At 34.2% G+C, this 13,476-nt stretch overlaps 1 protein-coding gene across 6 annotated transcripts in view; it reads left to right on the top strand.

Annotated features, from left to right (window-relative positions):
• Window positions 1-13,476, top strand: part of LOC105471466 (methyltransferase 15, mitochondrial 12S rRNA N4-cytidine) — a 258,987-nt gene that overhangs the window by 234,221 nt on the left and 11,290 nt on the right. For 4 of the 6 annotated variants that reach the window (XM_071074944.1, XM_071074940.1, XM_071074943.1 and 1 more), the window contains 2 exons: window positions 20-384; window positions 2,043-3,391. The exons of 1 other annotated variant lie outside the window; for it this stretch is intronic. In XM_071074944.1, the coding sequence (XP_070931045.1) occupies window positions 20-384; window positions 2,043-2,153 (476 nt within the window). In that variant the 3' untranslated portion in view covers window positions 2,154-3,391. Of the gene's footprint in view, window positions 1-19; window positions 385-2,042; window positions 3,392-6,740; window positions 6,926-13,476 lie in introns of those variants that run through there. One more of the 6 variants, XM_071074942.1, reaches the window with a different exon arrangement.

The raw sequence follows: 13,476 nt of genomic DNA, 5'->3' as shown, positions 1-13,476 counted from the left end.
TTACAAAATGTGTTCCTAGGTGCATTTCCTCCCTCTGCTATTTATGCACGGAAAGACTTACTACAGCGATCTACCCATATTGCCACCAAGACTTTCCAGGCTCTTCGCATATTTGTGAACAATGAGCTCAATGAACTCTACACAGGACTGAAGACAGCTCAGAAGTTTCTGAGACCTGGTGGCCGTCTTGTTGCCCTCTCCTTCCATTCACTAGAGGATCGCATCATCAAAAGATTTTTGCTTGGAATAAGCATGACAGAAAGATTTAACCTAAGTGTTAGACAGCAAGTGATGAAAACATCGCAGTTGGGTTCTGGTCACGAAAACACAGAAGAAGTCTCTATGAGAAGAGCTCCTTTAATGTGGGAATTGATACACAAGAAGGTACTTAGTCCACAAGATCAGGATGTACAAGATAACCCCAGAGGGCGCTCAGCCAAGCTTAGAGCAGCTGTCAAATTATAAGTTACAATCATCTTATTCTTCAAATTTTTTCTCACAATTTCTCTAATCTTTACTCATGTTGTGTTCCTGAATGTCTTGATACAGGTTTAAGTGTGGGACAGTCTGAAAATTGATAGCATTTAGCATTTTTTTTTCCCTCAAAAAGAAACTGTAGGAAATACATGACAGAGAAAGTTACACTCAGGGAGCAGCAGCACCTCAAGACTGGAAATATGTGTTAATCTTTGCATCATATTGGATTCTTGAAATGCAATCCTTCCTCTGGCCAGGAACATTTTTAAAAAATAATAGTTGGGTTTATTTAAATATGTAAACTCAAGCTGCCAAAGAGAAAGATATTATAATCATATCTGCATGTCCTAAATTTTGAATTTAGATATTCCAATTTGCATCAGTCTTTCTCTGGCTCAAATAATGATGATTATGGAATGAATTTTAATGTCCTTACTTGTGAATAATTACTATAGCTTTCTCAAATGTACGCTTTTTACAAATTTTAAATTTTAAAATATTAGTTTAAATATGTGTTATATTGATAAAATTTCATCTTTCAAATTATAGTCTATTATTTTAAAGGGATTTTTCCGTATGATATGGGCCATTTTGTTTGTATATCTCAAGGTAAACATGTAAAATCCTTACAAAGAGTTGTTTCACAAAACTTATATTTCATGTCAATTGTATTTATTTTAATAATAGCTCACAATGCCTTTTGTAAGTAATAAAGTCTCTTATTACAATCTTGTATTTTTTAATTGAGCTAATCAAAATAATTCAGCCAGTCTATTTGAAATAGAAAACTATCTATTTAATATAATAAAATCAATGTTCCCTTAATGTTGTTACAAAGATATTATAACTGTAATAAGGGTATAAGTTTATTTAAGAAAAGAGTACTTGGTAGAAGATTCTTTAACAAATTGATGAGATTGATTCATAATTCACATGTCAACTTTTTATAGTAATATGTACTTCTGATTTATTCAGTAATTCAGCAAGTATTGCACTTGTCATTAGAAAAGCAAAGGTAAGTACAATATACATGGCCCACAATACATGTCCTATAGAGTTTAGTAGAGGAAAATTATGTTAGTTATAACCACAAAAATCAATATAAAATGGACACAGTGGTAAATACTACAAACAGGTCGTATATGGTACTGTAAGAGCATCTAGTAAGGATTTCATCCATTGTCAGAAATGAGGTATGAGAACATGATACTTGAATTGTGACCTGAAAGATGAGTTGGAGATAATTAGTCAAAGGGCACATGGGGTATGGAAGGGGGCATGTTGATTAACCGTACATAGAAATAAATATTCTCTTAAATAGTTATCCTTGAAATAATATTTATACTATTAATTTGCTCAGTGCACTTTTTTCAAATACAGAAAAAAGATTCTCCACTATAGTTACAAATTTTTGGTTGGTGAATCCAAGTGAATGAAATATCAGCATAACTGCACGGGCAAAATAGATAAGAATTAAATACATGAATTTTCCTCAGACTTATTTTATCTACCTCTGTAATATTTAACTTTAGTACCCAGGCTTGTTTACTACTTCTGCTTTACAGGCTTTATTTAAATCTGAACAATCCTACAGGGAAATCAGAATTCGAAAAAAAGTCTGGAGAACAATATGGTTGAAAGAGAAACAAGAGAATGCACCTAGGTTAATTCCCTGAATCCTACTTGAACAATAAATTTCTCTTTGCATATAATACGTGTTTGTGAATGAGACATATTCCCCAAAAATTCTTATCTCTGTATGTGATTGGAAAATAAAAGATCATATTTGTATGTTCAACAATCTTTCACCTATTTCTTAAGTCATTTTTTTCATCCAGTATAGTATGGGAATTATTTTTTATGTTAAATAGAAACTGAAGGTACTGGGTTGAACAGTGTCATCCCCAAAATTCATCTACTTCCTGGAGCCTCAGAATGTGACCTTATTTGAAAATACTGTGATTGTGGTTGCAAGTAGCTAAGATGAGGTCATATTGGAGCAGGGCAAGCCCTTAATCCAACATGACTTATGTCCCTTATAAGAGAAGATAGGTCGGGCATGGTGTCTCATGCCTGTAATCCCAGCACTTTGGGAGGCCAAGCCAGGCAAATCGCTTGAGGCTCAGGAGTTCAAGAGCAGCCAGGCCAACATGGCGAAAACCCATCTCTACTAAAAATATAATTAGCCAGGCGTGGTGGTGTGTGCCTATAATCTCAGCTACCCAGGAGTCTGAGGCACAAGAATCACTGGAACCCAGGAGGTGGAGGTTGCAAGGTCACACCACTGCACTCCACTCTGAGCAACGGAACGAGACTCTGTCTCAAAAAAAAAACAAAAACAAAAACAAAAAAAGAATGAAAGAAAAGATAGAGACACAGGGGAGAATGCCACATGATGCTGGAGGCAGAGATTGGAGTGATACATTGTGGGAACCCTCAGAAGATAGGAAAAAGGCGTGGAATAGATTCTCCCTCAAAGTTCCAGTAGTTGCCAACCCTACTAACATGGTTTTGCACTTCTAGCATCCAGAACAGTGAGAGAATATATTTCTGCTCTTTTAAGGTACCCAGTTTGTGGTAATTTGTTATAGCAATCCTAGGAAACTAATACTCTGACAGAAAAAAATCTTGAATAATGTGCATGAAAAAATCCTTCAACAAACACAAAATTGGTTTCGAAATGTTTTCTTGTAAAAATAAATTAACTTTTCTGTAATTAGACTGTGTTTTATAGTAATTCTTGCCTGCTTCTTAGTCTTTGTTGTAGGATGCATAATAAAATACATGAATGAGTTTTAAATGGTTAGCTTTGGAGAATGGTTTTAGGAAGTTCATAGAGTACACAGAAATAAAAGCTAACGTTGCTATGAATACGCATTACTTTTCTAATAAAATAGTTCTGAATCTCTGTCTTGACTGCCTTCTATGAATCATTTTAACATAGTATCAATGTCATTGTGTAGTACATCAGTTCTTAACAGTTTTTAGTTCTTAAGAAATAAAATTTAATAACTACAATTTTTAGATAATATCCCTATTTTTATTTTATTTTTGAAATTGTTTATTAATTACTATGTTCTTTGAAGTTTGTAGAGGTGTTCTTGAAAGACACTAATTATATCTATATGTCTTTTCTATTTCATGTAGTATATGATATATTATTGGTGCTTAAATTCATTTGTAGTAAACTATTTGTTGTGCTACAAGCAGTAGTTTATAAGAATACAGTATGCCTAATTAGATTTTTGAAATGAACTAATATTTCTTAAAATTCACTTGCAAATATTTGAAAATCATATTTTCTTTAGTCTTTGCAGAGTATTACGTACCAGAGGTTTTTAAAATGTTTGTTTCTAATTTTTGTTTTTAAGAAGTAGAGATAATGAGTCTGTACTGCAGACTTTTAAAAAATAATTTTACTTTCATTTGAAATCTCTCATTCAAAAAGTATGGGACAGTTCTTAATGGGACTTAAGAGCTAAAAAAGAGAAAAATACATGTATATACTCAAGCATATATTAGAAGCTAACTATTTAGGAAAAAATAAAAAATACCTTTCTAACCACTCTCCCTCATTTTATATACCATCCCTTCTCCTTCTCTGTTCACATTGTTATGTAAATTTGAGGTGACATTAATTATGTTTCAATTTATCTCTGGAAAAAGAAGTATTAGGGAATTTTGGCACATACCATGACAAACTAAGCCTTACATGTTAGAATCTTTTTAATAGATTAAAAACTAAATTAAAAATTGCTTCTGGTTAAAATTTTGTAAAATTTATTGTATTGCAATTATTTTTCTATTTAGTTTTCATAACTGCTTCAGTATTCTAATTAATATTTTTGTGTAGCAGCATTCTATAATAGAGAGGGATAAGCATTTAAACATAAAGAGAATTTTGTGAGGTGCTTGATAAATATAAATTTGAAACTCTGATCAATGATATATTTTTCTCATAACCACAATGTCATATGTTTGATGTAGATTGAAGCATGGTTTGTAAAAATCAACACTATTCTAAAGATGCTGGGTTGTATAATAAACACAACTGTTTTTATATTATTTTCTCAAATTTTATCTGTTTATAGCTACTATCTCCAGCTAATGTTTGGTAACACAGGATGATCTGCAGGAATGCTAAGAGAAAGTTTACATATAAATTATTTTTTTAAAGTCTAGTTACAGCATAAATTTTAAAAAACATTTAAAATGCAGAATTGCACAACATACAATGGTCATAGTTTATAAAGCTTTTCACTGACTTTTTGACCACCTCACTTCCTTCTCTTATAATCTGCCCAAATTATTAGGCAACAAAGTAAGGAAAATTTAATATTTCAATATTCACAGCAGGAGATTGTCTCTTTGGTAATGTTACCTTAAATACTGAACAAGTTTTCTACCATTGGCAGTTGTCCTATCAAATATATCATTGCTCAAATGTTAGACTACAAAGCTGAAATCAAGCAAGAGGACATGCTCCATTTCTGATTCTTGAATAATTATTTCTGTTCATTAAACCCCATCTTTATGCTTTGACCAATAATACTTGTCTGCCTTGCACAGGTGAAGATTTGTATTATTAAGCCATCAAATGATATGATTCCTCATAATTTCACAAGGAAAACTATTATTATTCAAGTCTTATAGGTGCTAAGTTGAGGAGAAGAGTGTGTAGTATTGTGAATAACACTATTGACTGGGGACTCAGAAAACACAGGGTTTGAATTCGGGTCTGCATGTAATAGCTGAATGTATGAACTTGGACATCCTATTTAATCTCTTGAATGCTCATTTGTTTCATTTTAAGATGTGGATATTATTGGTACTTTCTCATGTTTCTGTGAATCAAATAGAAGATAAATTTTTATCAACTGAAACTTGTAAGAATGAAATGAGATAATGCACTGCTGTATTTTGGAGATAGTTTATTTGACCCCTCCAAATCTCATGTTGAAATTTAACCTCCAGTGTTAGATATGGGACCTAATAAAAGATGTCCGGGTCATGGGAAAGAGTCCTTCATGAATGGCTTAATGCCGTCCTCATAGTAACAACTGTTTTCGCTATATCAGTTCCCAGAGAGCTGGTTGTTAAAAAGAACCTGGTTCCTCCCTCTTCTCTCTCGCTTCCTCTCTTGCCTTGTGATTACACACCAGCTCCCCTTTGCCTTTGGCCATAAGAGGATCCACCCTGAAGCCCTCACCAGGAGCTGATGGTGCCATGCTTCTCGTATGACCTAGAAAACCATGAGCAAAATAAATCTCTTTTCTTTGTAAATTACTCAGCCTTAGGTATTCTTTGTAGAAATAAAAATGGACTGAGACATGCATGTAAAGCAGTTAGCACAATTCTGGGCATATAGTAAATACTCAGTGAGTACATAGTGCTATTCTTTTGCTGAAAAAGATTTACCAAAATGTAACTTACATTTCTGAACATTATGGTTAAGAATGTCTTCTTTTTTCCTTGGTAGTTTTAAGTGCAGCCTCTGCATCACTAGCAGCAATTGATAGGGTTATAGTCTGTTTTATTATTTGGGAATTTCACTCCTATTTATTATTTATTAAACACTCCCAGTATTCGCTACACCTTGAAAGGGTATATAAAACACAGTCATTACTCTTGTGGAGTTTCCATTTATAAGAAAAAAATGGGATAGAAGGAACCAACTGCTGAAGTTATTTGGCATTCATTTAGGTAAGAGAAAGTATTTGTCCTCCTACATCTTCATATCAGTAAGTGGCCAACCTACAGAGTCTTTATAGTAAGATTCTCCAAAATACATATTGAGGGGGAAAAGGAAATTAGTGATTTGTGAGATATTAGATGGAAGATTGTTGCAGGACTATGAAAAAGTTTTCTAGTTCTGTACTCTAAAGCCAGTGAGAAGAGGCCAATAAAAAGGACCAATAAAAGTGTGTGTTGAAGGTCTTAAAGGGAAAATAACTGAAAGGTAGGTGGACTACACTCATGCACCACTTAACATTTTAGTCAACGATGGACTACGTATACAATGGTGGCCCCATGAAATTATAATGGAGCTGAAAAATTCCTATCACCTTGTGACATCTTAACCATTATAATATCACAGGGCAATGTAATAGTCACATATTTATGATGATGCTGCTGTTAACCTGCATTGCCAGTCAGTACAATACATAATACTTGGTGATAAATGACTATGTTTCTTTTTTATGTATTTACTATATTTTATCATATTTTAGAGTGTACTCCTTTACATATTTTTTTTTTTTTAGGTTACTGTTAACCTCAGGCAGGTCCTTCAGGAGGTATTGCAGAAGAAGGCATTGTTACCATAGGAGATAACAGTTCTATGTACATTATTACCCCTCAACACCTTCCAGTGGGACAAGATGCAGAGGTAGAAGATAGTAAAATTGATCATCCTGACCCTGTGTATGTCTAGGCTAATGTGTGTGTCTGTGGCTTAGTTTTTAACTAAAAAGTTTTAAAAGTAAATTTAAAAAATTAATACAAAAATTATAGAATAAGGATATAAAGAAAATGTTTTTGTACAGCATGTTTGAGTGTTAAGCTCAGTGTTATTACAAAAGAGTAAAAAAGTAAAGTTTATAAAGTAAAAAACTTACTTTAAGCTAATGTAGTTTATTATTGAGGAAATAAAATTTTTAGGTTTTAATTTTAATTTTTTTTAAGAGACAGAGTCTAGCTGTGATGCCCATGCTGGAGTGCAGTGGTGGGATCATAGGTTGTTGTAGTCTTGAACTCCTGAGTTTTATATAAATAAAATTTGTGTAGAAATAAAAATGGACTGAAACATGCATGTAAAGCAGTTACCAGGCCCAATACCCTTATCAACAATCAAGCAATCCTCCCACCTTAGCCTCCCAAGTGCTAGGACTATAGGTGCAAGTCACCACACCAAACCAGAAAAATATTTTTTTAATATATTTAGTGTAACCTAAGTATACAGTGTTTATAAAGTCTACAGTAGTGTGTAGTAATGTCCTAGGCCTTAACATTCACAACTCACTGACTCAGAGCAACTTCCAGTCATAAAAGCTCTATTCATAATAAGTGCACCTTTTTTTATCTTTTATACAGTATTTTTAGTATTTTTACTATATCTTTAATATGTTTAGATACACAAATACGATTGTGTTACAGTTGCCTACATTATCAGTACAGGAACATGCTGTACAGGTTTGTATAGGCTATATACCATTTAGCCTAGGTGTATAGAAGACTATATTATCTAGGTTTATGTAAGTATACTGTTCACACAATGATACTGTCTAATGACATATGTCTCAATTTATTTCCCATCATTAAGCAATACATGCCTGTACTTAAAGCTGATCTTTCCTTTTACAGACCACAGAAATAGATATTATCGAACTGGATTCCTCTAATTCCCACCCCCTTAACCTTCATCTGGGCATTTATAAATCTCTTCCTTTATCCCTACTTTGTACTCCTGTATTTCAGCAGAAAGCTATCTTTGCTTCCTTTTTTTTTTTTTTTTTTCTGTCTTCACCAAGACTTGGTTCAGTCAATTTTACTTGTGCCTACAGTCTTTAAGCCTTTCTTTGCTAATGTCTTTCCCTCAGTCTGCAAAGATTTTCGAAAGGGCCCCATGCTAAAAGCAAACCATTGACTGTTTTTCTTACCAAAATACCACCTATTTTCTGTTTTCTTTCATAACTTGATTTCTTAAAGAATCTTCACTGCCTCCAACTCTTCATCTATTTTTAAATTCATTCTAGGGTATTCTTTGTAGAAATGTTCTCTTAATAGTTAATGTTGGCTTTTAATTACCAGGCCCAACACCCTCATCACCATCTTTAGCTACCTGATCTCTACAAGATTTGATAGTGTTTATCCTTCCATAAAAATGTTTTATTCCATTGCATCCTCCAAAATCAGTTTGTCTCTCTAACACCGATTCTTTCATGGAATCATCTCTCTATTCCATAGCCAGACCATGACTTATGTGAATTGTTTACAAGGTAGTTAGTCCTAGGAATGGGCATGTAGTGAGGGTAACACTGTGAAATCCCTCCATGATCATCCAAAGAGTAGATGAGAGATATCAAGATAATAATGGAAGAAACAGAGTTTGGAGTCTTCCTAGATTTAAATAAAAGAAACTTTTTATTATAGTGTAGGTATTAAACCAGCAAGAATCAAGGTGTTAAAATTGACATCAAATTACAAACCAGGACTTCAACTTTGGTAATGACAAGGTAATTCAGGTTAACCATCTCACAACAACTAGAAACCCTGGACAAAATATTCTTTATAAGAAGTCTAGGTGAAAGCATCAGAGAACTAATAAGGAATGAAAAAGATCTTGGAGCAGGAAAAAACCTAGAGGTTAGATCAGCATTTGTAGCTGCCAGTTGTGAGTTTCAGAAGAGGCAGCTGAGAAACTAAGAGGAACTTTTGATAGTCTTTTGGGAAGTACATGTAAACTTGCAACCAAACTGGACCTTGAAGGAATTGGAGCTCAGTTTTAAATCGTCTTAGCCCTTGAAGTTGGATTAAATTGATCCTAGATGCTAGAGTCCCTAAGTGCCTTCAAAAGCTATTTAAAATCTTCTTTTGGGGAAAAGTTCTAGTTCTAAAATAATTTCTGTAATTGTTCATATTTAATGTCTATCACTAAATAAAAAAAAAATGACCAGTCACGAAGAAATGTGATGTGATTTTTAAAAGGTGAAGAATACATGTAATAAAAAAGATACCCATGCTGTAACACAATGCTGTAAATATGTTCAGGGAAATTAAAAAGCTGAAAACTATAAAAAATAAAAATTCTAGAACTGAGTAGTACTCAACTTTAAGAACTCCATGGATTGATTTAAGAGCAGATTAGACACAACTAAAAATCATCAACTAAAAGATATTTTGGAAGGAAATATCTAGAATAAAGCATAATGAGACATGAAGAAAAAGGAAAAAAAAATGTACAAAAGACATAAGAGTTACCATGAGAAGTCTAAGTCAGGTGTAATTGGCCTTCCAAAAAGAGAGATGACCAAAATCAACAGCAACAATGTAGCAGAAGCCATATTTGGAAAGAAAGTGACAAAATTTCCTAAAACTGATGAAAGACATCAAATTACAGATCCAAGAAGCTCTCAAACTTTCGAGGAACAGCATAGTAAAACCTGCTGGAAATCAAAGTTGAAGAAAAAACAAAAAACAAACAAAAAAACCCTGTGAGTGGAAAGGCAAGAGGCATTCTCAAGGAATTTAAGTCACATTAGCCATGACGAGGAGAAAGCTGGGCGGGGAGAGGGGAACTATTTGATGATGAAATCCAACAAATCAAGATGTGAAAAACAAAAAGTCAGTAAGGGAGAAGTTGTCTGATAAAAGGAACTGTGATAAGCTCAGAATCCCTGTAAATATGGAAATAAGAGTAAACAATCACAAGAATTACGGTTACAAAACAAAATACAAACATAAGGCTTGAAAATACAAAACTAACAACTCACTGAAGGGTCAGGAGATAGAGTAGTATACATACACTAATTTATTTTTAGGAAGCAAGGATTCAATTCTGTCATTTTAATGTTTAAAAATGATTCCAACATCTTTGTGCATTTTATAATTTTTGTGACAAGTCATTTTTGTACTAAAAATCTAGATTCAGCAATCCATTACTCTCTGATGTCAGTTAAATTCAAATTAAAAGTTATGCTTCTATTCAAAAATAAGCTACATATTCCGATGTGCCCTCTCTATAAAAATTTTTGGTGTTCTAAAAGAGACTATCACGTGAATAGGCAACCTACAGAATGGGAGAAAATTTTTGCAATCTATCCATCTGACAAAGGGCTAATACCCAGAATCTACAAGGAACTTAAATTTACAAGAAAGAAAAACAACCCCATCAAAAAGTGGGCAAAGGATATGAACAAGACACTTCTCAAAAGAAGATGTTTATGTGGCCAACAAACCTACGAAAAAAAACCTCATCATCACTGGTCATTAGAGAAATGCAAATCAAGACCACAATGAGATACGATCTCATGCCAGATGGAATGGCGATCATCAAAAAGTCAGGAAACAACAGATCCAGGGGAGGATGTGGAGAAATAACACTTTTACACTGTTGGTGGGAGTGTAAGTTAGTTCAACCATTGTGGAAGACAGTGTTGCAATTCCTCAAGGATCTAGAACCGGAAATGCCATTTGACTCAGCAATACTATCACTAGGTATATACCGAAAGGATTATAAATCATTCTACTATAAAGGCACATGTACATGTATGTTTATTGCAGCACTATTCACAATAGCAAAGACTTAGAACCAACCCAAATGCCCATCAGTGATAGACTGGATAAAGAAAATGTGGCATATACACACCATGGAATGCTATGCAGCCATAAAAAAGGATGGGTTCATGTCTTTTGCAGGAACATGGATGAAGCTGGAAACCATCATTCTCAGCAAACTAATACAGAAACAGAAAAACAAACACCACATATTTTCACTCATAAGTGGGAGTTGAACAATGAGAATATGTGGACACAGGGGGGAAAACATCACACATCAGGGCCTGTAGGAGGTTGAGGGGTTAGGGGAGGGATAGCATTAGGAGAAATACCTAATGTAGATGACTGGTTGATGGGTGCAGCAAACCATCATGGCACATGTATACCTATGTAACCTGCACGTTCTGCACATGTATCCAAAAACTTAAAGTATAATTAAAAATAATTTTTTTGCTGTTTTATTTACTTTTCTGGCATTAGTGATACATGAAAGATATTCTTTATTAATGATGTTTAATTCTAGGTGGAGGGATTTGGTATGTTTAATCATTCTTTGAAAATGTTTTTCTGTTTTAAAATGTTTGTAGTGAACATATGTCCATTTTACAAAAGCAGTCTAATTTCAGTGTTATTTTGAAAGCACAGATTTTGGAATCAGTCTCTCAGGTATGTGGCACCAGGCTGGACTAATTTTTTTTTTTTTAATTTTTTGTAGGGACAGGGTTTCTCTATGTTGCCCAGGCTGGTCTTAAATTCCTGGGCTCAAGTGATCCTCCCACCTTGTCCTCCCAAAGTGCTGTAACTACAGGCATGAGCCACCACACCTGGCCCCATTCTTGGATTTTATAAGCCACAAAATTCCTCTGTCCTCTCTCCCCCTTTTTAGAAAATGGAATAAGTTCAGATTGGATTTCTGTTATTTATAACCAAATCAATAACAGGTTTAGAATAGATGATTTTAAAGGCTTCTTTCATCTGAATATTAAGTTAAAGTATGTTCTTCACCTTTACTTGGTAACTGATTCACCTAAAGGGAATTTTTCAGTATCCTAATAAAGCTTTGTGAAATTGTTTTGTATGCACAGGTGTATAATTCATATCCTAGTCTGTAAGTAATACAGTATGCTCCGTGACATATCTTTGTCATTAGCCTTAGTAACCAGCATTTGATAATGTGCTTTTGAAAGAGATTATTTGACTCATACAACTTTCACTTAATCATGGCAAACATCTTACATTCCTACAGAGTGCTGCTTTGGTAAGAAACAGAGAATATGTCCTCTTCCTGAATTTATGTATATTCTTTATGATTCTGCTTTTCTCTTTTGGATGAAAGTGTACTTCTAACTGTAAAATTATTGTTTTCATACAAACCCCTTTGATGATGAAGAAAACCATGTTTAAATGCCAGCCAGATGTTGTTTTCATTTCCCATTGTAAACATACATATATAATATTTTTTCATGGGGTGGGGAAGGTCAGGGAGAAGGAAAAAAAACAAAAATTTATGGTGAATGTTGAACCTATCTAGTTATTCTAGAATCTATTTTTGTTCCTTAGAAGAAATTCAACATTTGCCTTGCAACCAGAGAATAAACATCAACTGCTAGAGAAAGCTATTGAATTTCAAAATCCCTTTGAAATGTCACATTAACCTGTTTAACTTTCAGTCAGTTCTTTAAAGTAGCAAACATTTCCTGATGACTCCCAGATCTACGACTGCTTATACTTCTCTAACTTAAAAGTTTGTTTCCTGGCCGGGCGCAGTGGCTCACGTCTGTAATCCCAGCACTTTGGGAGGCTGAGGTGGGCGGATCACGAGGTCAGGAGATCGAGACCATCCTGTCTAACACGGTGAAACCCTGTCTCTACTAAAAATACAAAAAAATTAGCCAGGTGTAGTGGCAGGCATCTGTAGTCCCAGCTACTCGGGAGGCTGAGGCAGGAGAATGGCATGAACCCGGGAGGCTGCGGTGAGCTTTCATTGCTCCACTGCACTCCAGCCTGGGCGACAGAGCTAGACTCCATCTCAAAAAAAAAAAAAAAAAAAAAAAGTTTGTTTCCTTCACTCACAAACTAACTGTGGTGAATGACTCAACGCTGTTTGGGCCTGGGAGAAGTGTATCGCAGCTGCGGTCCTGCGTGCAATCTTTCTTCAGATCAGTTCAATTTTTGAGCATTGAACAGGGTCAAATGCTAAATCTAGTCAGTTTGACTAAAACCTATACAGCTCTAGCCTTTTATTTAGCCTTCCAAATAAATTCTAATATTTAAAGTTGTATTTGTTCATAGGTTGTCTTTTATTTTGGAATGTATAGAAATCAAGCAACAACCATTATTTTATTATTTTACTCAACTTCTATTGAGTGTCTATTTGCAAGGCATTGGTGACAATAGAGTAAAAAAAGGGCTTCTTGTTCTTGAAGACCCCTGTTTAGTATAGGGTGAGACAGATATGTCAATTTTGAAAAGGTAGTATGTAAACAGGGAAAATTCTGTAATAGAAGGTAAGTACTATGACAGCCCAAATAAAGAAATGAATGAAGTTTTCTTCCAAAAAGAGCTGGGTTTATAACATTCATTTAGGGTGAGAACTATAAGAGTTTTTTTGCTGAATCATCAATAGCTTAGTTTCCTGGGACATAATTCAATGAGGTGGCCTTTTCTTGTAATGCGATTGATAGTCTACTTGTCTCACCCTTACTGTTAGTTATTCTTGTTCAC

Source organism: Macaca nemestrina, chromosome 12 (assembly GCF_043159975.1).
Source record: "Macaca nemestrina isolate mMacNem1 chromosome 12, mMacNem.hap1, whole genome shotgun sequence".
Lineage (NCBI taxonomy): Eukaryota > Metazoa > Chordata > Mammalia > Primates > Cercopithecidae > Macaca > Macaca nemestrina.
This window is presented reverse-complemented; position numbering and strand designations above follow the sequence as displayed.